Source organism: Dermacentor variabilis, chromosome 5 (genome assembly GCF_050947875.1).
Source record: "Dermacentor variabilis isolate Ectoservices chromosome 5, ASM5094787v1, whole genome shotgun sequence".
NCBI classification, from domain to species: domain Eukaryota; kingdom Metazoa; phylum Arthropoda; class Arachnida; order Ixodida; family Ixodidae; genus Dermacentor; species Dermacentor variabilis.
In genome coordinates this window covers 166,588,206-166,610,894 of record NC_134572.1, presented here as the reverse complement: position 1 = coordinate 166,610,894, position 22,689 = coordinate 166,588,206, and the positions used below count along the sequence as shown (strand labels likewise).

The following is a 22,689-nucleotide window of genomic DNA, read 5'->3' as shown; positions in this document are numbered from 1 at the left end:
GGTCACCAAACGCTTTCTCTTCTTTGAGCCACTCCTGCATGTTCGACATAAGCCTATACGCAAACTCTGTATATGACTCACTTTTGCCTTTCTCATTTTCCCGAAACTTCCGACGGAACGCCTCCGCAGACAGCCGGTACTTTTTTAGCAGACTCGATTTTACTTTGTCGAAATCCTCTGCTTCCTCTCTATCCAAGCGAGCGACTACGTCGGCCGCCTCGCCGGGTAACAAAGTGAGCAAGCGCTGTGGCCACGTTTCCCGAGAGAACCCCTGCTTCTCGCACGTTCGCTCAAAGTTAACCAGGAACAAACCAATGTCCTCTCCAAGCTTAAACGGCCGCATCAGGTCAGTCATTTTGAACAATACTCGTTCTCCTGCACCGTGTGCCTGACTTCCATTACGAGCGCGTTCCATCTCTATCTCGAGACGCTTCATTTCCAAAGCGTGTTGACGGTCACGCTCTTCTTTTTTCTCTTGTTGCTCTCGCTCTTTCTGTTCTTTACGTTCGCGCTCTTCTTTTTCTTTTTGCTCTTTAAGTTCGCGCTCCTGTCTTTTTGCAGTCTCTCTCTCTTCAATGGTCTCAAGGCATTCCGACAGCTCGTCATCCTCAGCCTCTAACTCAAGAATAGCCTTTATCAGTTCTGGTTTTCTTAGTTTGTCTGAGACATCCAGACCCAACTCTCTTGCAAGCTCCAACAATTTCGGTTTGCGCAACGACTTCAAATCCATGGCTGCTCTGAATGCTGCTTTCTCTACTGCTTACTATTGTCTTGCCGCAAACTAACCCGGCAGCAACGACAACCACAATTACCAGCTCTGTTTCTGACACTAACAAAAGCCTGGCAAAGCTCAGAAGAAGAAAGTCCCGCACTCACCAAACCTCGCAGCCAAGAGTCCAGCGCAGTCGTTCCGCTGCAGGCAACCAGTCATCACACAGGGCTCGTTGCACTGCTCCCGGATCGTCGTTGAGCTGCTCAGCATACAGTCAACTGCATCTCTTCGCTGCTGGCCTCCGTTGTCGCGATCTCACCGCTGCCAACCAGATGTTTTGATCGGACTGCTGGTACGATCTGTTGGGAACTCGGCGCTGACGCCCGTGGTTGTACCTGGGTCGCAAGCCCCAAGGGTAGCGTTGGCCTGGCGGCCTGGGGTACAACTGGAAGCATCCGAAGGTCCCGGCAAAGCATGAGTCGACTGGTAACAACAAAACAACTTGTTTATTTTAACATCGCAAAGAGTTGGCGGTCAGGTTGACCGAAGTAGAGAGACGGGGGAGCACTTCACTCAACAGAAGAAATCGGAGCCCTTTCTTTTGCGTCCGGGGGCAGCTGTTTTTATACTCTCGCAGTTGAGGGCAAGAAGGAACCCCTCAAAAGACGAGCACGTGAATGTACAATGGGCTAATGGTGACGCACACTGTCGTAGCGATGCCGTAGCACCATGACGAGCACGATCTCGTAGCACCCTGTTGTAGCGCTGCCGGTCGGGCACAATGACTGTAATGAGAGGATGGTCCCTGCTTTGGCATCGCCTGTTTCAGGCACAATGACTGGAATGAGAGGATGGTCCCTGCTTTGGCATCGCCTGTTTCGGGCACAATGACTGGAATGAGAGGATGGTCCCTGCTTTGGCATCGCCTGTTTCGGGCACAATGACTGGAATGAGAGGATGGTCCCTGCTTTGGCATCGCCTGTTTCGGGCACAATGACTGGAATGAGAGGGTGATCTTTTGCGGTCGCATCGCCGCAGTCGCGCCTGGAAACACCTGCCGATGAGTGTTGCGGCGACGACGATCGGGCCAAAATGTCTGCCGCCCCGCCGCAGTCGCGCCGGCAAAACCACGTGTCGCAGGCGAAACGCAACACAGCCTACACAGATACATATAAGATGAAACGGAATGAATTTTATACAATGCGAAGCACATGAAAACACTGTTTAAGTAAATATTCAAGCAAATGTCGGTTCGGACAGGTTGATACACTCTAAGAAGGTTAACAGCGCTGCATGAAATGATCATGATTCCGTAAGCGAGACAATGTTTGCAGGTAGCGAGTTCCATTCGTCAACTGACAAAACTAGAGGCGAATTTTCATAAGCGTTAGTCCTGGCAAATATAGGTTTCACTTTATGAACATGGCCTGTGCGGGTCGAGATGTGGGGAGCGGGAAGAATGTGGGCTCGAGCGAATGCAATGTTGCTGTGATAAAGGCTATGGAAGAAGGACAACCGTGATAATTCCTTGCGCATGTGAAGTGAAGGGAGATTAAGTAATTTCTTTAAGGCGGACACACTTTGAGAACATTCCCGCTTGAATAGGGAAATAGGCGGCACGACCTAGGCAGGCGAATGTTTACCGTTAGCCGTGTACCCAAAGACAGTTTCAATATTGTCTTAAATAAATCAATAAACGAAGGAAGGAAGGAAGGAAGGAAGGAAATGGGAGTTGGCCGCGAGATAAAGCTTCCTCTTCAGCTAGCTTTTATTAAGACTGTTAAAGCCATAGCAATATGGTGAGTTGGACGAGATGGCTTATTTTCACCGTTGAAACACAGTGAGAAACGTGAAATTTAGACAGCCCGAGTGGACGCGCGTTGTCTGTCAATTGGAAGTCTACAGAATCAGCACGAACATAGAGCCAAATTAAACTTTAGGCGCGCGCACCTGCCTCCAACCAACCACAGGAACGTCACGCAAATTTATTATGATCGATAAAAAGTACTTCATAGTCAAGATGACAAATAGATGCGAAATATATCCTGCCACGGTTTCCCTGTTTAGTTTATCAGCCTACCAACGTAAGAAACCATGCAGTCCACACATGCATGACTTGCAGCCGCAATTATTTAAATTCTTGTACTTTACGTGCCAAAACCGCGATCTGATTATTAGGCACGCCGTGTAGTGGTGGATTCTGAATTACTTTGATCCCTCGAGGTTCCTTAACGTGCATCAAATGTAAGTGTATATACACGAAGGTTTTCGCATTTCGCCGCCGCCGAAATGCAACCGCCACGGCGATGGGATCCAGCCCGCAACCTCTATAGTTCGGCCTTGCAACGCCATACCCGCTGAAATATCGCATCGAGACAAACCCGGAGCTCTGACGGTGTATAGGCGTATGTGAGCAGAGTGTACAATCGGTATCGCTTGGATGACAACGTTAGCTTACGTTTAGACGATCATAATCTTGTCGAAGCTATCCAAACACGCACGAGAAAGTGGTCTCCCGTACACCAGTCCTCTTCGACGCTGCAGTAAACGTTGTTTATGCATCACGACAAGCTTTCGACAACCACCTGCTGTCTTTCGGGGCTTTTTCCCGCCCATGCACAGGCGCTGCCCATCTCGTTCTGGAAGGAAAAACGCTCGTCCATATGATATATACTGCGTTCCTACTTTTCTGGGCAGACGTGAAATATAGCGGCAACATTCACGAAAGGGCTGACGTATTTCTGCTCACTCGTCATGTCCTGTGAGGTCATGGTATCCAGTTCAGATATTTTTTAGATATGAAAACGCTACGGTTTCCAGCTTCTAGACGTTCCAGAATTATGTTCCCGGGCGTTCAAATATCATTAAGGAGGACATCGCTGTCAGTTGTTCTCGTTGCTCTGTCACGTGGGCACATTTCGGTAATACGGTTGGTCGATCGTGAGCGAGCTATGCTTTCTCATTATTATTCTGCCAGCAACTCTGGGACTGCTGAAGAAACTAACGCTGGTCCTTTCCATTTAGCTCTACTAGAGTAACTAGAGATAAAAATAAAAATACATGTCATAGCGGTTATTCCTAATTTCCTGCATCGCATTTCACGCCAGTTCACGCACTCACTCCGCTAGCGTGTCATGACCAGCTTTTCGAACACGAGCTCGAGGGTTCAGTTCCGTGCAGCGGTGGCCGTGTTTTAATGGCAGCGAAGTTCGAAAATGCTCGTCTTTTTTGACCGAGAGGCGTATCAACGAACTGCACGTTGCCAGAGCTAATCCGGAGCGCTTCACTGCACGGCTCGTGGCATAGCCCCATGCAGTGCTGCTCCAATCAAGCAACGGCCGGTTCTTCGCCGGATCTGCGTTGTACTTTACCCCGAGTGCATTCAGACCCGGGTGATGCTGATAATGCTGAAACGCTTTATCGTTATTATCAGTTTGCGCAGGGAGCGAACCAGCAATGATAGAGGGAAACGGGTTGTGACGTATTGTTCCAATGTATTGCATAATGTTTATCAGTCGTCACCTCAAGAAGGCCGACTCGGGTGATAAACGGTGGGGCATCAGCGTCCGAGCCAATGAAGAAGCGGGGGGAAGAGAACGAAAAATGAAAGATATGATTTCATTACAGATTACGTACGTGCCACTGATCCCACTCAAGCCGCCCTATTAGGCCTTAGTAAAATACGAACGAGGGAGAAATTCAAGTCCAAGTCCTAGATATGATCTTACGGTCATCATTTTCTCTCTCTTTCTTTTTTTTCATTTTGTCCCACACCGGCGCGATTTGTTTCCCTGAGTGCTGAATTTCGCTCCTTGAGCACATGAGACGACCGGCAACGCGGCAGTTCCCGCCCTGACGCAGTCAACCATAAAATATTGTTCTATCCTGCTTCCTTTTAGTTATTTCTTTACCTCTTCTTTCTTTTTCTTTCGTCTGTCCTCCAGACCTGGTGCCGCACCTGGACCGAGCCCGGGACACGCTCAAGAACGCGTTACGCCGGGTCCGTCACTTTATCGCGCTCTCACCGCGAGCGATATGACGTTCATCGCACGCTCCTGCGTGGTACGCGTATATGCGCATTCTTTCGGCGAAGAAACGCCGCCTCCGCAACCCTCTCTCTCGCCTCAGTATTTCTCTCTTCTTCCTGCGAAGCTGAGCTGTCTGTTCCTTCTTTTTTTTTTTCCCCCACCCTTTCTTCGTAGATTTGTCGTCTGCTTTATTTCTTGCTATTTGTTTTTTCCCTGCCGCCGTTACCTCATTCTCTATTCTTTTCCTTTCGTTCATTTTCCCTCCCGTTTTTTAGGCGCTGCTCGTTCACCGCGGCGCCTGTCACTTCGCGGCCCACGCGACTGCTTCGACGCTGCCCGTTCTGAGGTGCAAAGGCCAGCACGCTCGCTCCGCTGCAGAGGCTTGTGACACCGGTTTACCGGCGAACGACGACTGTACGGGTTCTGCAGACGCCTCGGGTCCGGTGGTGCCGGAGAGGCTCGGGTGGCAACCATGACGGCGACTCTTGACGCCTCTAAGCTCGAGCTCGATCAGCAGGCGAAGCAGGTACGCTTTCACTCGCAAGCCCGAGGCCTTCATCTTTTTTTTCGGCGCCACGTTGTATCGGGGGGGGGGGGGGGGGGGGAATTCCACGAGAACCCGCGGCATTAGTTTATCGGGAAAATCCTGAGAACAGAAACAATACTATTCTTAGCAGAAAGCGAGGATTCGAATGCCGGGACGGGAAGCCAGAGGATACTCAGCTCACTGTAGCAACCGGACGTTTATTAATCGTTCCTACATGCGGCATGGTAGAACATGGAGCAGTGCAAAATGAATTCGGGGACAGTCATCGTTCGGACTGATCAGTTCCTTTCTTGGCACACTTGTCCGGAGTAGGTGAGGTTTTCCTGTTAGCAGAACGAATATGCGTGAATTTTGTTACCGTCTAGGTGAATACTGCCTCTATCATTGCTTTTACAAGACATTGCGTTTTAAGCTTCAGTATACGCCATAGTTGTATTGGATCCCTAAAATTAGAAATTAGTTACTTCACTCGAACGTTGGCGAAGTAACTCCGTTGACCTTCAATTCGGACCAGCGTTAACATTTCTTCTTGTGCCGAACTTCGTAACGTATTCCGTTTCAGCCTTTGTCGTAAATTACGCGATGCCCTAAAGTTGTATGGCCCATTAGCAACGGCGCTGGTGAAGAGCAAGATGCCAAGCTGGGAAAAGCTACCAGTAGCTCACGCGCGTAATCTTAGAAGCGTTAACCATGCCATTCCTAAAATCCACGTGTCAGCCTGTCACCGATAAGGTAATCAAATAGTTACCCGGCCACAGTTGCTCTGTCAAGAACCGAATTGATCTGCGTGACAAGCAGAAAGGCCACTGATAATATTTTTCTTTCTTGTTTCATGCGCGCTAGGTTAGGTTTGGGGGCTATTAATAGACGTTCGGGTGCTATTCAGCGCAGTATATCGTATGTACGTCTTCATACGATACTGTTGAAGTGTGACCGCAGTTGGTTCTGCCAGCTCAATTAAGGCACGCCGAGGCTCTATAGTCTTCTGCTGGATACCAAAAAAGCTCTACCAACCGCATAGTGCTCGGGCAATGTGGTTCATAGCAAATGAATAGCGATCAGATTCCCAGAGTGGGTTCAAGGTACACGCCCTGAGACAATGTGTGTTGCGCGGACACGTGACCATTGTTTCGGAAACCCGGAAGCTACGCTCGAATACCACTTTCATTATTCAGTAGCACGTCGCTCTAGCTCTTTGGAGGGAACGCGCCTTTCGCATATAGCATGGCTGATGAATCAGTTAATTACTTATGAAAGCGACACCTCATTACATTGCGGCCAGTAGACATTGTGGCGCAACAAAATTGGCGCACTGATTATTCACCGGGTGTAGGAAGGTTAAGTCGTTCCGTACGGGTGATTAAAGAACGAACAGCTTGTCTTTTTACTGACGTGATAGTCGTGCACTGTGCTTCCTGCCCTACCGCTACGTGGAGTGTCTTCTTTTCTGGCCTCGTCGATTTTGGCTCGGCAACTGTCAGACAGGTGATCGGATGCCCCCTGATGACGTCAGCAAGGAACGTATGGGCACCGCTGCTCAGAGTGGCTGTAAAACGTGCTCTTTGAACGACGATTGGCTTCAAATCTGGATAACGAAGTGGGTTTAGCAAGGCCGTGAGCCTTAGCTGTTCGTCGCAAGTGCAACGTTTACTGTAACCTATTTTACACTGTTTTGTCCTAAGGAATGAGCGGAGTTTTATTTTTAACTGGTATTGGCAAAATAAATGTTATTCAACTGCCCTGCTCTTTATGACATTCGCATCAAGTCGATGTTCATACTACGTCAAGTTAAAACAGGCAGGCGCATGTGGCTTGCAGCTTGTCACAGCAGTGTACTGTATACTATTACTAATAAAAAAAACTAAACAAACAAATATTAAATAACATGACAACGAGTCATACTTTCCCACTGTGTCAGACCATGCTGTAATAAAGTACAAGCCACGTTCTTCAGAAATTTGCGTGTGCCTTGATCAGTATTTTGTGATTTATTGCGCGCCTAAGTTAAGCATAAGCTCACCAAGTGTCTGACGGCGTTTCTGCGCAACTGTCTCAGAATAAACTGAGAAGAGCAGGGCTCATTTTCGAGACCGGACAGAAGTTAAAGTGAAGTGCTGGTAATTTAAGACAGATTTCGGGACCATCTAGGGGACCACGGAAGCACGTGAACGCCAGCACAGGCCACGAGTTCCCAAGCCTTCACGTTCGAAGTGCACTACATATAATATTTTTTTTTTGGTGGTTGCATAGTCCGGGAAGCTCCTACAAGATAATCTAGAAAGTATGAATATTTTTAGTTTTATTGAACGATATTATGCAGAGAATATGGCCCCTGAATGCAAAAGAGTGCGAACTCGTTTTTGGCATATACGTGTTGAAGTTAGTGATAACACCTGGGACAAAACGAAAGATGTCCGTCTTTCTTTTCCTTGCTAGTGTCACGGGCGCCTGTTACTCCATTTAGCTTATTGAAAGCTGTGTGGGAAGTTGTTTTATGTATTGCACAAGTGGGTACTTCTCAGGCAATTTAGCGCTCCTGTACTGCGTTGCCTATAGCTGTGTGTGTATGTGTGTGTGCGTGTGTCTGTGTGTGCTTTGAGCTCCTGGAAACGCCTCTTCTCATTTTTTTTTATTTTGGGGTTATTGCCACAATGCATATAACCATACAAAACTGAACAAAAGAGCATCAAATAAACGCATGCAGCCCTGTGTGATGCAGGTACTGCAGTAATGAGCTGGCGCATTTGTTGTCCGTTATCCAAGCCAGTTCAGATTTTATTGAAGCATGTGTTGAAGTTACGTTGACTTTGTTGAATGTTTTCATTGAAGCATGTGCGGACCTTATGTTGACTTTGTTGAGTGTTGTTATTGAAGCATGTGCGCAAGTTATGTTGACCTTGCTGACTGTGTTTATTGAAGTATGTGCGGAACTTATGTTGACTTTGTTGACTAGGTTTTTATTGAAGCGTGTGTGAAAGGTTTGTTATATGTTTCTGTGGCGGTAGCTGTTCTTAAAGCAAGAAAATAACGCTCGTTCCACGTGCAATTGACAGCACAGTTGTCACGCTGCCAGACACTGAAATAAAAGATTCATCCTTCTTGCCGATAATTTTTTTTTCTTTGCCGAAGTGAATTAGCAGAAGAAAGACCGCTCTCTCAAGCAGTAACAGTTTGCACGTGGTAATGGCCGCGAACTAATTGTACCATAGAAGACACGAAACAAGGTGACAAGTTGAAAAGCACGCAGCAATTGAGATACGAAGATAGCATATGGTTGCAATGTGGTTCGAGAAGTTGCGTGCGATATGAGAATTATTCTGCCAGTCTTTAGTCCGACGCTAACCGTGCTAGGCAAATTCTGCGTATGGTGAGAGTAAACAAAGATAAGTCTTCACAAAAGCCTGCTTTCACGCCAGTTGCCGCCTACGTTGCTTATACATTATTCCTCTTGGCGCAACGTAAGGAAATATGAAACCGACGGAGCGTGCATGTAATCTTGCTGTGTTTTATAATTCCTCGCCTTTCGCCAGACATAATAATGCTTGGTGGAGCTTATTCACCTCTCTTCGTGTTCTGTTTTTTTTTTTTTTTTCCCGTCTACGCCCCGTGTAAAGTAATGCATGAGAGACGAACTTGCAAGAAATAGTCCGGATTCCAAGAATTCGATGCATGCTTGTTTTACTTCTTTTACCGTGCCAAAAAAATATATATTATTCTAAGAAAGGGAACTAAGCGTTTGTCGCATCACCTTGTAGTGTGTAAGGCCCAGGTTGCACGCTTTAACTTGAATGGTGCTGGAGGGGAGGTTAAGAGAGGTAAGGAGGTAATATTCGGCGAAAACCGTCGAAGAACTGAACATGGAGATATGAAAAATTTTAATGTCGCGGGTCATTAGCATAGCGGTAATCACTGGTCGAAGTGGGCCACACCAATGCCAGGCGAAGCGCGTTTTTTTTTTCGCACCTCGCTTTAGCTCTTCGCTTCTTTGAGTGCCCAGTGAACGAAGTCTAATTTTCCTTGTGTCGTTGATTTCGAGATCGTCGTTGTCGATACTTCATCGCCAATTCGTCATATCACAGCCGTCGCTGCCATTACGTTGCCTCATGTAATATAAGAATATGATGAGCCTTAGGTGGTCGCATTAAATCCGCACTTCCCCACTACAATACCCCATAAAGCTCCAGCGATGCTCCGGGACGTGAAATCAATCAATCAATCAATCAATCAATCAATCAATCAATCAATCAATCAATCAATATAAGGATGACTCAAGATGCCAAGCGCGTGTTTTCTTAAAGGAAAGCTTTGCAGCTTCCGATAAAACACGAGCACTGATTGTGGGTGACGTATATCGTGGGAGACGTCAAAATAAGATCCCACACCTGAGCTTATAGCTAGACACGTATAAATAACGTCGTATTTGAACATTTTAGCATTTCACCATTTTTTTTTTTTGCACCACAGTGATAGCGAATGAGTATCGCTGCAAACGCTATTTTTAAGCCTCAATTTATTCTCCGCGGTTGTCTATAGTGTCATTATTTCCTCGAAGTCTTCACTTATTGCATGTATCTTCCTGTAGATTTAGTAGCCCATAAATATAAAAAGAAACCGGCGGACTCGGTCACTTTCGCTAAATACAGCTATGAAAATGAGCAAACAATGCTCGCTCGCTGGTATCTCTTCAAGAGAGGGCGATGTGGGCTGGCTGTAATCTCTCCCAGTGGCATTCGCCAGCCGTCCCGTGAACTTGGATGGACACTAAAGCGCTACATTAAGATATGTTATACGACCAGATTACGCAGCTAAAGTTGCAAATGCATGCTTTTTTTTTTCTTTAGGCAAGCTCGGTTTGCCGGCGAACAGATAAAAGCGGGAGGCTTAAGCATAGTGAGCGCAGTTCCAAGTTTCTACGTCAGCTATCTCTGACGTCACAAATTTAACGGCGTCCCTCAAGGGCCCATTAATATTTTAGTATTAAGAAAAGGTTACACTGCATTCAAAACGTTAAAAAGCAAACCTGCAAAGTATCGTGCGCTTTTCCTGCGTGAAAAGCAGTCAAATACGCGGATCCAGCGCATCACCGCCCTAACGTGACGCCACTTTTGAGGGCCCACGATTATGCTGCAAAATTTAAATCATGAACGTTGCTATCCATTTCGTGTTCCTAATAATATTTTCCTGTTTCGAAATTCTGGGGCACTTTTGAAAAAAGAGTTCTATCTCTCAGTACGGACTTATATTTAGGTAAAATGAGAGGAACGCTGACTTGGTGTCGAAGCGATATCTTGCTTCACTTCGCTCATTTCCTATGTGGAACAAAAGTCGACAGTATTGCGTCTCCGGCACCGTTCTACCAAAGATAACTCTTTGCCCGTCATCATGGCTTTTGCAATCGGCACTTTAGTACAAAGCACCTGCTCCCGCTAAGTTTGGCGTTTGAGTACCTTCGCAAGAACACTTGATCTTACATGCATTCTGAAGTGAAGCCGCGATAACTGCTGCATTCATTCTCTGGAAAGTAGCCGCTACAACGGCTAGAAGCCACTTCACCAGCGCGGGCTTCCAGATAAGCGAAGGCCTCGATGGGGCAAGCCTGCTTCACTGTCGCCTGCTGACGCAGCACGCTGATTTGAATGGGAAACTTTCGTTCGGGAGAACATTTACCTTGCAGTCCCCACCTGTATGCATGAGAGAGGAAACATGGTATGGCTCGGCATCGGCTGCACCATATTTGATTCGGTTTTCTTATCTTTAAAATAAAGGTCTAACATCTGCCAGCTTTAGGCAGTACATTTGTTTAAATCGCCTTTCTTGCAAATGTTTCTTTGAGTTATAAAATGTTAAATTGAATTCTAATGTCCAGGGATATAACCTCAACTGGGATCGAACCCGTGACCTCGAGCTGAAAAGCACGACGCCATTGGTCACTGGGTGCGTTCTATCAGCAAAGACTTTTTTTTTTCGCTTCTTGGAATGTGCGTAGCCAATAAGCAAATTGTACGCGTCTTTTAGGGTCAACGGTGATTCAGCTCTTTTTATTCAAAAGCGCGACAGGACTTTCTGTTCGATAATTGTAGATTCAGTTACCCTTAAGAAAATGCCGAAAGCGTCCGCCATATTGAATTTATTTCAGGCTGATCTACAGCGCTTTGAGAACTATTGCGAAAACGTGGCGCAGTTATCAACAGCGCATCGTGGTTTGTGACCGAAGGGGCTAGCTTAGAATGCACTCGTTAACTCTCAAGGACGCTTCACACACATAAACACCATATACTCTCACATACTCCAACCGCTTCGGAACGTTGTTTGGCGTCATTAATCTATACTGTCAAACAGAAGCTGGGAAGAGAACCCACAACCTGAATACGTGATTTGCACCACGAACAATAGCCCAGGCTTCTACGTTTCAACTCTTTCATCCGGCCCGCTTTGAGTACAACATTGAACCAACTATTTCGCAGCATTGGCCTAATCACAAATATCTTGACATACATATCCTAAAGATTTTCACTGCGAGTCCTGCCTTCGGAGGCGTGCGCAATTGCGCGTACAACGCTGCTGCTCGAGGGGCGTTGTTCGTGTCGTCCTTGAGATACCTGCAATCTTCCGGGTTACACGCAACCCTTTCAATTGTTACGCTTCCCGGTTACGCGTCTTTGTGTGCGGCTGAAAAACGTTGCACTTCCTCTCTCTCTCTCTTCCACCGTTTCTCGCAAATGCATCACTGAACACTCGCTTTGTTCTCCGTTCCGTGTCGAAATGACTTCGCACGTGGGGCAGCCGTTTGACGTCGTGACGGCTTCCACGTTGGCGGCGAACGCTGAAACGCCGAATTTGTGTTTTCTTTCTCTTTCTTCCTCTCTGAAAAGGGAGAGGGGATGACGGCATCGGCTCTTTGCTTGTTTTGTATATAGTATTTGTAAGCCGTTGGGCTCCGAGCTCTGCCATTCGTTCGTCGTTTCCGACGAGCCCCGTAAGGGGTCGGCCCGGTGCATGCTAAATATAGTCTCAAGGCTTCCGTGATTTCGGGGTCGGGCCGCCCGGTCGTGAGCCAGCTGCGGAGTGGTTGCCCGCTCTCCTACAGAAAGGTCGGGGACACGTTGGCGGTGTAGCAAGAGCGCAGCTAGAATACACACCAGTCAGAGGGTAGAGAAGTTTACAAGAGGTGACCGATACTGCATGGCTGCGTTCTTAGCGTCGAAGTTCTTTCACTTTGGCCTGACGTCTTCGTCCGCGCCCGCCGAATCTTAACAAGGGGATCATCTGTACTATGGGAAAAAAGCCTGTCCTGTCGAATGCCATTACCAATATAAGACTATCAACTCTAGTTTAATGTGATGCTGCGTAACCGCTATCGCAGAGCAGATTGGGTTATTGGGCATTTTCACACTCTCGTCTAATGGCGCCGAATGGGTATGCATTCGTATAGACAAGTGGAACAATGAGCAAGAAGGGAAGACGTCAGCAAAAGAAGCAGCTGAGTGAGGAGAAAGAATTGAATAAGCTGATACTTGAGCATCGCGAGGAGCGTTGAGCGAAACAGAAGTGGAGAAGTTGGCCACAGTAAATGCACGAAGTTGGCTGCAAAGTACTTAAAACTACGTTTCATCCGCGTTATATTGAACAAACATTTCGGTCATTAGCGTTTGCGTTCCAGAACGTATGAACAAGAAAAGCAAGATTGATGAGAACCAGATGATTGTGCTGTCCCCATCTCTTTTCTTTCCAGTCATTAACTTAGTGACAGTTGACGAGGTTTCCTGGCGCAGGTATGTGGAGTCCGTCAAATGCGCCGTCCTCCCGTTCCACCCGGCGAAAACTGTGTGTTATCCACCGATAGTTCGATCTTGAATCCCCGACGTACCAGCACTTTTGTGCCTTCCTCTTCGCACCGGTCATCGCAGTCGTCATCGTGCCGTCTTTGCTGTCGTCATTGCTGTGTCCTTGTAGCTCAAGTGTAGTTGCCATATTGCCGTCGCCGTTGTCATGACATGTCATCGAGTTCAGTGGCGCAACGCCATTGGCTAACCCCGGTGGGTAACTCAGGGGCTCCGAAAGACTTGGTAATGGATGGTCGTGGTTCTGACGGCCATTGGTTTTACAGCGTGCGCCTAAAGCTCTATACAAGAGTTCGTGGTTGCCACAGCCGGAGATCAAAGACGAGGCCTCGTAGTAGGCAACATATAGAGTGGTCTGCGTACAGTGGTATACTGCGCATTATGAAATTATCAAAACCGATGCTGCAAGCACCACCGCTCCCCGTCCGATCTCTCCGATCTATTTGAATGCGATGAATTGCGAGCAGCAACAAGCACAGCTACGGAAAAAGAACAGCATGGTAACTGTACAAGCCGCCCGGAAACAAGAACCACGAACTTCGTCCTCGGGGTCCACCACTCGGAGAGCGTGGTCATGTGCATTACTACTAAGTACCACTTCATTGAACTGCATACAAAAGACCCCTGTAGCTTTCACCCGGTTTTCTTACGTCACAGCTGAATCGGAAACATTCTTGAGAGCCTGGCACTTGGAATCGCACCAGAAGAGGTGTCTGTCGATACGCTTTCTCCCGTTTAAGCAGAGAGCGATAGCAGTAAAAACCCGCAACCTTCGCCAAGGGGGATGTAAACAGGACCCCGCGATATGCTGTCAGCCTGCTAGGAAAGCTCTCCCTTTACGATGTGCCAAGTGCACACGTTCGTCTCGGCACAGATATTGTAGCCGTCCATCAGCAGTAGTACGCCTTTCTAGAGGACACTCCAGAGGTGGGAGTGTCTTCTACGCTGCTTCCGGAGCCGAGAGTTGACGCCTGAGGGGGGAACTCCGCCGGCGCCGGTTGCTGGGACAATGTGGCTGCCGCGACAGTGGAGATAAGCCGAAACAGGGGGCTCGCCGCCTGATAGGCGACTGATTGCGCTCGACGAGGAAGCGCAATCCGCCGCATCCCGAGAATAGGCACCGCGTGCTCGTCATCGCCGCTTGCTGGTAGCGAGAGCGTGCAGTGAGGTGCACAGAGGGGAAACGCCCATCCTATACGTTTTTCTGGAGACATGTTCGGCCAACATCGCGCTACGCAATGAGTAGAGAAAAAAAAAAGAGAAGAAGCGCACTCGTCCCTGTTTAACGTGTACCGGTCGCCGAACCTGTCGATGCACACCCACTGAACCGGTAGAATAGCGCGTAATTTCTTTTTTTTTTCTGGAGGAACTGTATCTCGGTTGTTCCAATTCTGGTTATACTAAATTAGCGGATTGAACTTCTCGGCACTGCAAAGCGGGTCATCATCGATGCCATAGCGGAGGGCGTGACAATAATTCTGGCCGCTGTGGGTATTTCCTTTCTTTCTGTTTCTGTATTTATTTATTTTTTTATTTATTTATTTATGTTTTTAGCGTGCACCCAATGGTCGCCCGGTGCGCAAGGGTTTTCGCACATTCCGCCCTCCCTGCAAATCCGCCTCCGCGACCGGGAATCAAAACCCTCGACCTCCTGTCACAGTAGTGGGACGACGCGTAGCCAGTAAACCCCAGTGGTGGGTCGAAACTCTGGCACATTGGCGCAAAGCCCCGTGGCTGGTCTAGTCGCTCGATTCGGCCGCTGCCTACCGTGTCACCAGAGTGAACTTCTGCACGGTCTTTTTTTTTTCTTTTTCGAAAGACCATGCACTTTGAAAACATTGAGACGTATCAGTGTATAAGTGCTTCTGAAAAGCGTCATTTGCAGCCATAATGGCACCAGAGCCTGGATAAGTCTGTCAGAACAAATTATCGCCGAACCATAACTTAGGTAATCGTAAAGAATTTCTAACACGTTCTTTAGCTTCCAACACGTTCTAATATGGGCCCTGCGACTCCCCTTTAATGTATCGTGATCGATTTTTCATTCTTATGCTGTATAAATTGACTGCTGAAGCGCTCCCTCTATTCAATACTACATCTGTTGGCCTTTAATGCAGACAGAAATCATCTAATAACCGATTGCGGTCACGACGAAGAAGGTCACGATAAACCCAATAACGAATCTCGCTATCCGGTTAAGAACCCTCGCGCCACACTTTCTAATCACCGTTTGAACAAACACCTAACCCAGAACAACGTAGCATAGCCTTGGCTATACGCCCCCCGAATAAAAGAATTGTGAGGTCGGAAGCGATAGCGTTCTCCCCTCCAACACGTGTGATGATACCTTGGCAAGAGTGCCGGTTCATTCCACTTCGCTCACGGCACAGCAAGAGTGACGTGCGGCCGCTCTCCCTCTACAGCTGCAGCCAGCGCTGCACCGTACTACATTGTGTAGTGGCAAGGGTATTTGACTGGCATTGCAACGGCGTGCTTTCCACGTGGGTAGCACGTGCGTCGCTTGCCACTCGCATGCCGTCTGCCGAGAGTGACGTTGCCGGCGCCCTTGTGACACTACGTCTGCCGATTTTGCGGCAGATGTCAGCGCTATTCGACGACTGTTTTAACAAAGAAACTGCACATCTCAAGCCACTTCCGCGTCAGTTTTCAACGTTCTGCGGTTCAATAAAGGTCTCTTTCCCTGCGGGCGACGATTTTTTGTCTAGACGAGGCAGATATGTTCTCGGTTTGTCGTAAAACTCGTCGCAGTGAACTGGAAGGGGCATATTGACTTAGTCGTCACTTCAGAACAAACGATGTCAAGTGAGAGGCAAGCGATCAAGAAGATATGGATCAGAACTGCTCCGAAGTATAGGGAAACGACGTACAATAGGCGATGCGCTTTTTTTTTTTTTGAAAGTGGTAGCATACGTGTTTCTTTTGGCAGATAGCACCATTGTGCCAAATCATTTGCATTACTTGGTGAGGCGGGCGTTACTTCCACGATAGGTCGCCGTACGCGTGTTACTCGACTATTTGGTTGGATCGCCGTACTCCACGTCGAAATTGGTTCGGGTGACTTAGAACGGCCACGATAGAGTGGAATGAAACGCTGTATCTACGCCCTTCATTATGGCGCGTCGATGTTTCCTGTTACAAGCATACTACATGTTCAAGTACCACAGTCAGGTCGAGCAGAACCATCCTCAGCGCGGAAGGCCTTGAAAGCGTCGTTGCGCTTCTTGCGGAGAACTGGTCTTAGAGACAAATTTTATGCAGTGCCATATTGTCCTTTCCTTCCCTCCCCCCTTTTATTTTTGCTCATCTTTCCTTTTCTTTTTGTAACATCTCTTTTCTATTATCTTTTACTCCCTTTACCCCCTCTCCCCTGCACAGGGTAGCCAGCCGCTCTGAGAACGGGCAAACCTCCCTGTCTTCCTTTCTATTCCTGCTTCCTTCTCCTTATACAGCATGTGTAAAGTACGCCCCAACTACATGTGTCACTCATAAAAGGTTGTAATCGCTAGTGAGTAAAAGTCACTAAATCATCATGAGGACAGCGCAAAGAGATAAATTTGTGCCTACGCTTGAGAAATTCATCGCAGACGACTGGGTATACATGGTGAACTACTAAGATGAATGTTTGTGCAGGATCTCATGCCCCCTGCTCGATCTCATTTCTACTCTGGCAAGCCTTGTTTCCCATAATTTCTCCGCGTTCAAATGGGGGTGAAATGCAAAAACGCCCGCGTTACCGTGCATTGGGTGTACGTTAAAGAGCCCCAGGTACGGTATGGTAAAACCTTAATGAAGTCTTGCTGATCGTTAGTCTTCACGAAGCGGGCCGCTCCCACGTGGGAACCGGAAGGCCGAGCCTCTAGGCCGCATCGTGGGCCTGCTGGGCAGCCCAGAGTTGGTCAGCCAGAAGAGGGCTGCAGACAGCCGCCTCCCATCTGGCCGAGCTGTTATCGATGATAGTGTGACCGGGCACACCGCCAGAGCATGTGGTCTAACGTAGCTATTTCTCCACAATCGCGGCAGGTAGTACTGGTGTAAGCATCCGGATAGATATTATGTAAGGGTGACGGATTGGGATGGCCAAAATTAATCTGGTGTCCCTCACTACGGCATGCCTCATAAGCAAATTGTGGTTTTGGCACATAAAACCCGGGAACTGAATTACTTTTTTCCTCATAATATATCGTTTTCAGACCAGCATTGCACGATTACCGTTTAGGTCATGGATTAAAGCTTGGATAAGAAACACATGGAGAAGACTGGTCTTTTATACAGATCCTATAAAGCGTGACTGGTTAGTGAATGTGGAATAGCGAAAAACTCACAATGCGTAGAGAGAGAGAGAGAGAGAGAGAAGGAAGGCAGGGAGGTGAATCAGGCTTTTGTCCATTTCGCTACCCTACGCGCTCAACGCGGCCCATGACAGTTATACGTGCTGTCGCGTTTCGCAATAATGGGGCTTCTAATTTTGCGAAACTGGCCTCTCTGATTACAGCTCTCGGTCGGCTCACTACATGTTGCGCTAATCTCGGCGGAGACGAAACCGCCCGATGCCGGCGATAATCGTTCGCGCGAGCATCGCACGCCAGACAAAGCTCGCTGCTTAGATCTTTCCTTCCTTTTTTTTTTTTTTTCAACGCGGCGCGTATCACCGACCCCACACTACATATTCGAGTATGGCGGGCAAGGCTTTGTTCGTCGAAAAACATAATCTCTACGGCGTCGCAAAAACTTCGACGCTCGCTGATCGACCGCGGAAACAAGCCAATAAACTCGAGTTTATCGCACGCTTAGTAAAAGCAGCTGTAGAGATGGCGATGCACGACGCTTTAGCCCCCCTTACGTGACGGTCAAGCGGTGTCGAGGCACGGAGCCTTCCGACCGGGAAATTTCGTGTGACCTTTAACGTAAGTGGTGCAGCTGTCAACTCTGTGTAGCGACGGTTCAATATACAAATAGGACCCCCACTGACACAAGGACCACGGCGAAACTGCGCCGTCGCGCGACGTTATGTGCGCCTATTCCAGTCGACGTCGCGTGCCAGATTGAACAGAAATCGACGAGGCAGTGTGACGAAAGGAGAGCCGCCCTATGCGCTGCCATTGGGCGTTCGGAGTCGCTGTAGCCTCGAGGTTATTGGCGCAACCCGAGGTGGTGGTTTAGCTGCTACGATACTGTGCTGACGAGCACGAGGTCGTGGATGCGACTCGCTGCCGCGCGGCACTTAAATGGCACGCTTTGGGCTATTTGGAACACGAGCTTTCAAAGTTAATTCCGACTCTGCCGCTAACCACGTCTATCATAACCACTTGGAATACTCGATTCACACCCCCGATAAAAATCGTCGGCGCAGTAAAGCGGTGGTTCGCTACGTGCGTCGTTTACGTGAGATGTCAATAGAATTATTTGGTGGGCTAATTGGTATTACAATTGGGGGAAACTAGAGCGCAGGGCCGACAAGGCACGAATATCGGTGGCATGCCGTCTTCTTGTCTCGGCGTTCCTGTGCTGTATTCTCGCAGGCCATGGTTTCTTTCTTCTTTTTCTTTCTCGCAACGACCAGGCTACACAACTTTCCTCTATAGCGACTGATAAAAATAAGGAAGTCCGAGTGGCTCCATCTTTTGTTATTACAACCGTATGCAGGAAACAGAGAATGAACTCACATATTTGCATACGCGACAAATATTTGTTTACAGCCAAGCTTTTCTTTTGAGAACCGGTTTTAACGACAGTGGGTGTTGCGGCCTGTCTGTTCGCTTACCGAATAGGCCAACCAATCACAGCGGAGCACCCGCGCCGCTGGTTTCCTTGCACTAACACCAGATGGCGCTCGCCTCCGCGCATCCGCGGCCGCTGCATTGCATTAGCCTCACTACAATGCCTGAACAAAGGCTTCAATGTAACTTCGTGCGAACATTCAATAAACACGAACTCGACTTTCGGCTCCCTCTGTGCACTCACGCAAAGCTTCGCTGTATGTAGATTGCAGCTCGCTGGATCTGCTGCATAGTTTTTTAATTGAAAAAAAAATGCCAGGTGCCAAAGACGACTCGATCGCCGAACGTTCGCTTGAAGAGGTTTGGAGCAAGACTGTGCGACGAGACCCAAGTTTTATCTTACTCCTAACACTTGACGCTTAATCCTTAAGACCCGCCGTGGTTGCTCAGTGGCTATGGTGTTGGGCTGCTGAGCACAAGGTCGCGGGATCGAATCCCGGCCACGGCGTCCGCATTTCGATAGGGGCGAAATGCGAAAACACCCGTGTGCTTAGATTTAGGTGCACGTTAAAGAACCCCAGGTGGTCAAAATTTCCGGAGTCCTCCACTACGGCGTGCCTCATAATAAGAAAGTGGTTTTGGCACGTAAAACCCCAAATATTATTATTATTATTATTAATCCTTAAGCACTTCTCCACACTAACCAATAAAGCGAACTTCGGCGTTAATGAAGACGTTGGCGACACGTTGAAAGTTTCAGCCACGCCGTCAGTGTTACTATGGCCATCTGCTGCTGCGCGCCACGCCGCAGGTTCGGTTACGAGCCGCAGAGGCGGCGCGAACGAAGCGGCACTCCCGTGCCGAGCTTTTGGTGCACGTTGGTAGACTTCCAAGCAGACGAGATTGTTTCGCGTGCCTCCAGAACGGCGCTTCCGAACGGCGTGTCGCTTTGGTACATCAGACGTCACAAGTCAGTCGATGGGTTTTGAAGACCCAGAGGAGCAATATAGTAGAGATACAGCACTGCAATAAACGCGCGAAGACGGCGCTTGTTTCAGAGTATTATGCGAATTTTTTTTTTTTTCACCCTAAGAATCAAATTGGATCGCACCTGTTGCGCTCGTTCGTTTCCACTGCGGGAACCTTGATTTACGCGGAGCAGGAGCCCGATGTCTCCTGCGAAGCTGCGTACGATCAGAGCGTTCGTGCGGGCGAACGAAAGTTTCGCGCTCCCGAAACGAGCGTCGGGACCCAATGGCACCCTAGAGACAAGAAAGGGTCGCCTCGTGTGTCGAAAATCCTCGACCCTGCGACCAGGCCGCGCGGCGTGCAGGGTGACAGCCGAGCCGGTCTGCGCGGCCCTATCGTCGCAATCGGGCTTGTCGACAGACGAGGCGTTACCCCCACGCGGGCTTCCTTGACGACTCCCCCCCTTCGACCTCCGGCTCGCGTCGTCGTGCGTTACCACGGCTTCCTTCCTTCAGTTTTCGCTTCCTTAATTCTTGCTCTCTCTCTCTCTCTCTCTCTCTCTCTCTCTCACTATATATATCACTTTCTATCTTGCCGTTTCCCACCGCGTTATTTTGCGACAGCGACACGCGCGTAGCTGGGCCTCGTTGCCACACGTCGTCGTGCAGAAGCCGAGGGACGCGATTATCAACCGCCTCACTCTGCACCTCCATTCATTCGTTGATCCTTTCGCTCTGCCTTCTCCACTTTGGGGAGTATTCGATGTTGCGTCGCGCCAGTATCTCGGCGCGTCTCGCGTTTCGTTCGCCCGTGCGCGTCCGCCAGATAGCTTTGACGCGCCGTTGGCTGATCGCGAGACAGAGATTACGCGGCACAAGCGGCTGCCGCCGCGTGGAATGGCCTCTCCTCCCCCAACGCTTAACTCGTTCCGTAAGGCCGTAGCCGGTGGATCCCCGTCCGCGCCCCACCTCCCCTCCGGTGGCGATGGCTGGCCAAGACGATGCCTCAAAGCACTGATGAATGAAGCACTGAACACGTAACAATTTATCTTGGTGCGTAGGCGTCCTACTCTCCAGTACGTTGCGTCCGTTGCTGGCCTGCGTTCTGCCTTTATGTGCTTCGCTTTATTCTAAAGGGAGTGTGCGAATAGTGATCTTTTGAGAACGAATCGAATACGAATCGAATAGCGCCAGAAGCCAATCGAATCGAATAGTTTTCGAAAAATGAATAGCCGTTATCGCAATTCGTGTAAAACGAAGTTCGCATCCCAGTATTCTTAAAAGTGGGAAAGCTTCTGTCATTACGTAATATGTTATGAGACTCGTGTTATTAGAAGCACAACTGGAGCATTAGAAGCAAAGATGTCGTTTCTTAACATGCACAGGACTATACCGAGAGTGTGAGTGATCGCTGTGCAGCCTGTAAAGTGTGGCACCTGAGTGCCGTAGCCCGCTCCAATACGCAAGTTCTCATGTTTTATGTACATGCTATGCCCACTGGGGTGAAAATTTACCGTGCTTTTACTCCAATGTTATGCTTATTTCGGCTCACGTAGCGTTCTGAAAGTATTCGAAAAGTATTCGAAAAAAATTCGCATTTACTGATTAATCGGTTCGAACACCGAATCGAACAAGACCACTATTCGATTCTTTATTCGAAAGTTTCGAATATTCGCACAGCCCTACCTTTTTTTCTAAATGGGTTTTAGTAATGTCGTGTTAGTAATGTGTTTTAGTAATGTCTTGTTAAATTTCAGTCTATGGCGCAGTGTCCAGTTGATATACTTCGATTTTCATCGTGTTACCGACTGTGGTCAAATGCCGTAAGCACCGACTGCCTTGTCAAGCTGCTCTTGTATCGTTTTACGTCGGCCCTTCACAACTAGTAAACCGAAATAAAGTTAATCTAAATCAACATAATGACGATAAAAGCGAACCACGTACATCTTACATTTTGCGTTGAGCCTGCGCATGCGAAATATATCAACATGCAGCAACTCTGTCACAGAAACGAATATTGGTTTCCAACGCGCACCTTAGAATCTACGTGAAACAAAGCTGTAGTGAAGCGCGTAAATAAATTATATACAACAAGCGGTGGTGCATGCTATTGTCTGCTTTCGTTCTATACAACCTGTAACATCATGCAATGCGCATGTTTGCCCCCCCCCCCTCCCACAACTGTCACAACAATTTTATCATGGATACTTTTATGCTTACGCATCACACGACTAGCTAAGCCGTCACGCCAACACAAATTCAGGCACATGCACTGTGCAAGACGCGTCTACGCAGCGGTGTGACGATGACGAAGGCGATGTACGATGTCTGCCAAAGGGAAGTGTGTGGTGATGGAAATGTGTATGGGCACAGACAAAAATACGTAACATATCTAGCTACGTTTAAGAATTCTGTACTTGTGTAAAAGTGTGGTATACTCATTCTGAAGGATTGGCCATAAATGGGCACAGCCTTGGTCCGTTCTTCAATGAACATCTTCGACACCAACATCGGTCTTTGGGTGTCACAACTACATCACGCAACAAGACGCCCCAGATTCCGCATGAGTGAACAACAGGTCGCAAAAGCATTACCCGTTTGCTGCAGAACAGTTATACAATTGACAAGCGCCATTCTGTACAAGAAAACAAGCATGCTTCGCATTATGTAGATGTCAACTTAAGTTGAGTCTGCTAGTTTCGAGACACACACAAAAAAAAGGTGTGAAGTTATCCCACTAACTTTCGACACTGTATAACAACGACAGCCTTTATTGTACGCATAATTTGTCCATGCCTGTCGCAGTGTTCACTGAACTGCGTTCGCATATTGCGCGAAACTGTGCTTCAATGTAG

At 48.2% G+C, this 22,689-nt stretch overlaps 1 protein-coding gene across 4 annotated transcripts in view; it reads left to right on the top strand.

The window, feature by feature from the left end:
* The window catches only part of LOC142583309 (sodium-dependent phosphate transport protein 2B-like), a 169,382-nt gene that overhangs the window by 101,051 nt on the left and 45,642 nt on the right, over positions 1 to 22,689 (top strand). For all 4 annotated transcript variants that reach the window (XM_075693730.1, XM_075693729.1, XM_075693728.1 and 1 more), the window contains exon 2: positions 5,016 to 5,266. In XM_075693730.1, the coding sequence (XP_075549845.1) occupies positions 5,213 to 5,266 (54 nt within the window). In that variant the 5' untranslated portion in view covers positions 5,016 to 5,212. The remainder of the gene's footprint in view (positions 1 to 5,015; positions 5,267 to 22,689) is intronic.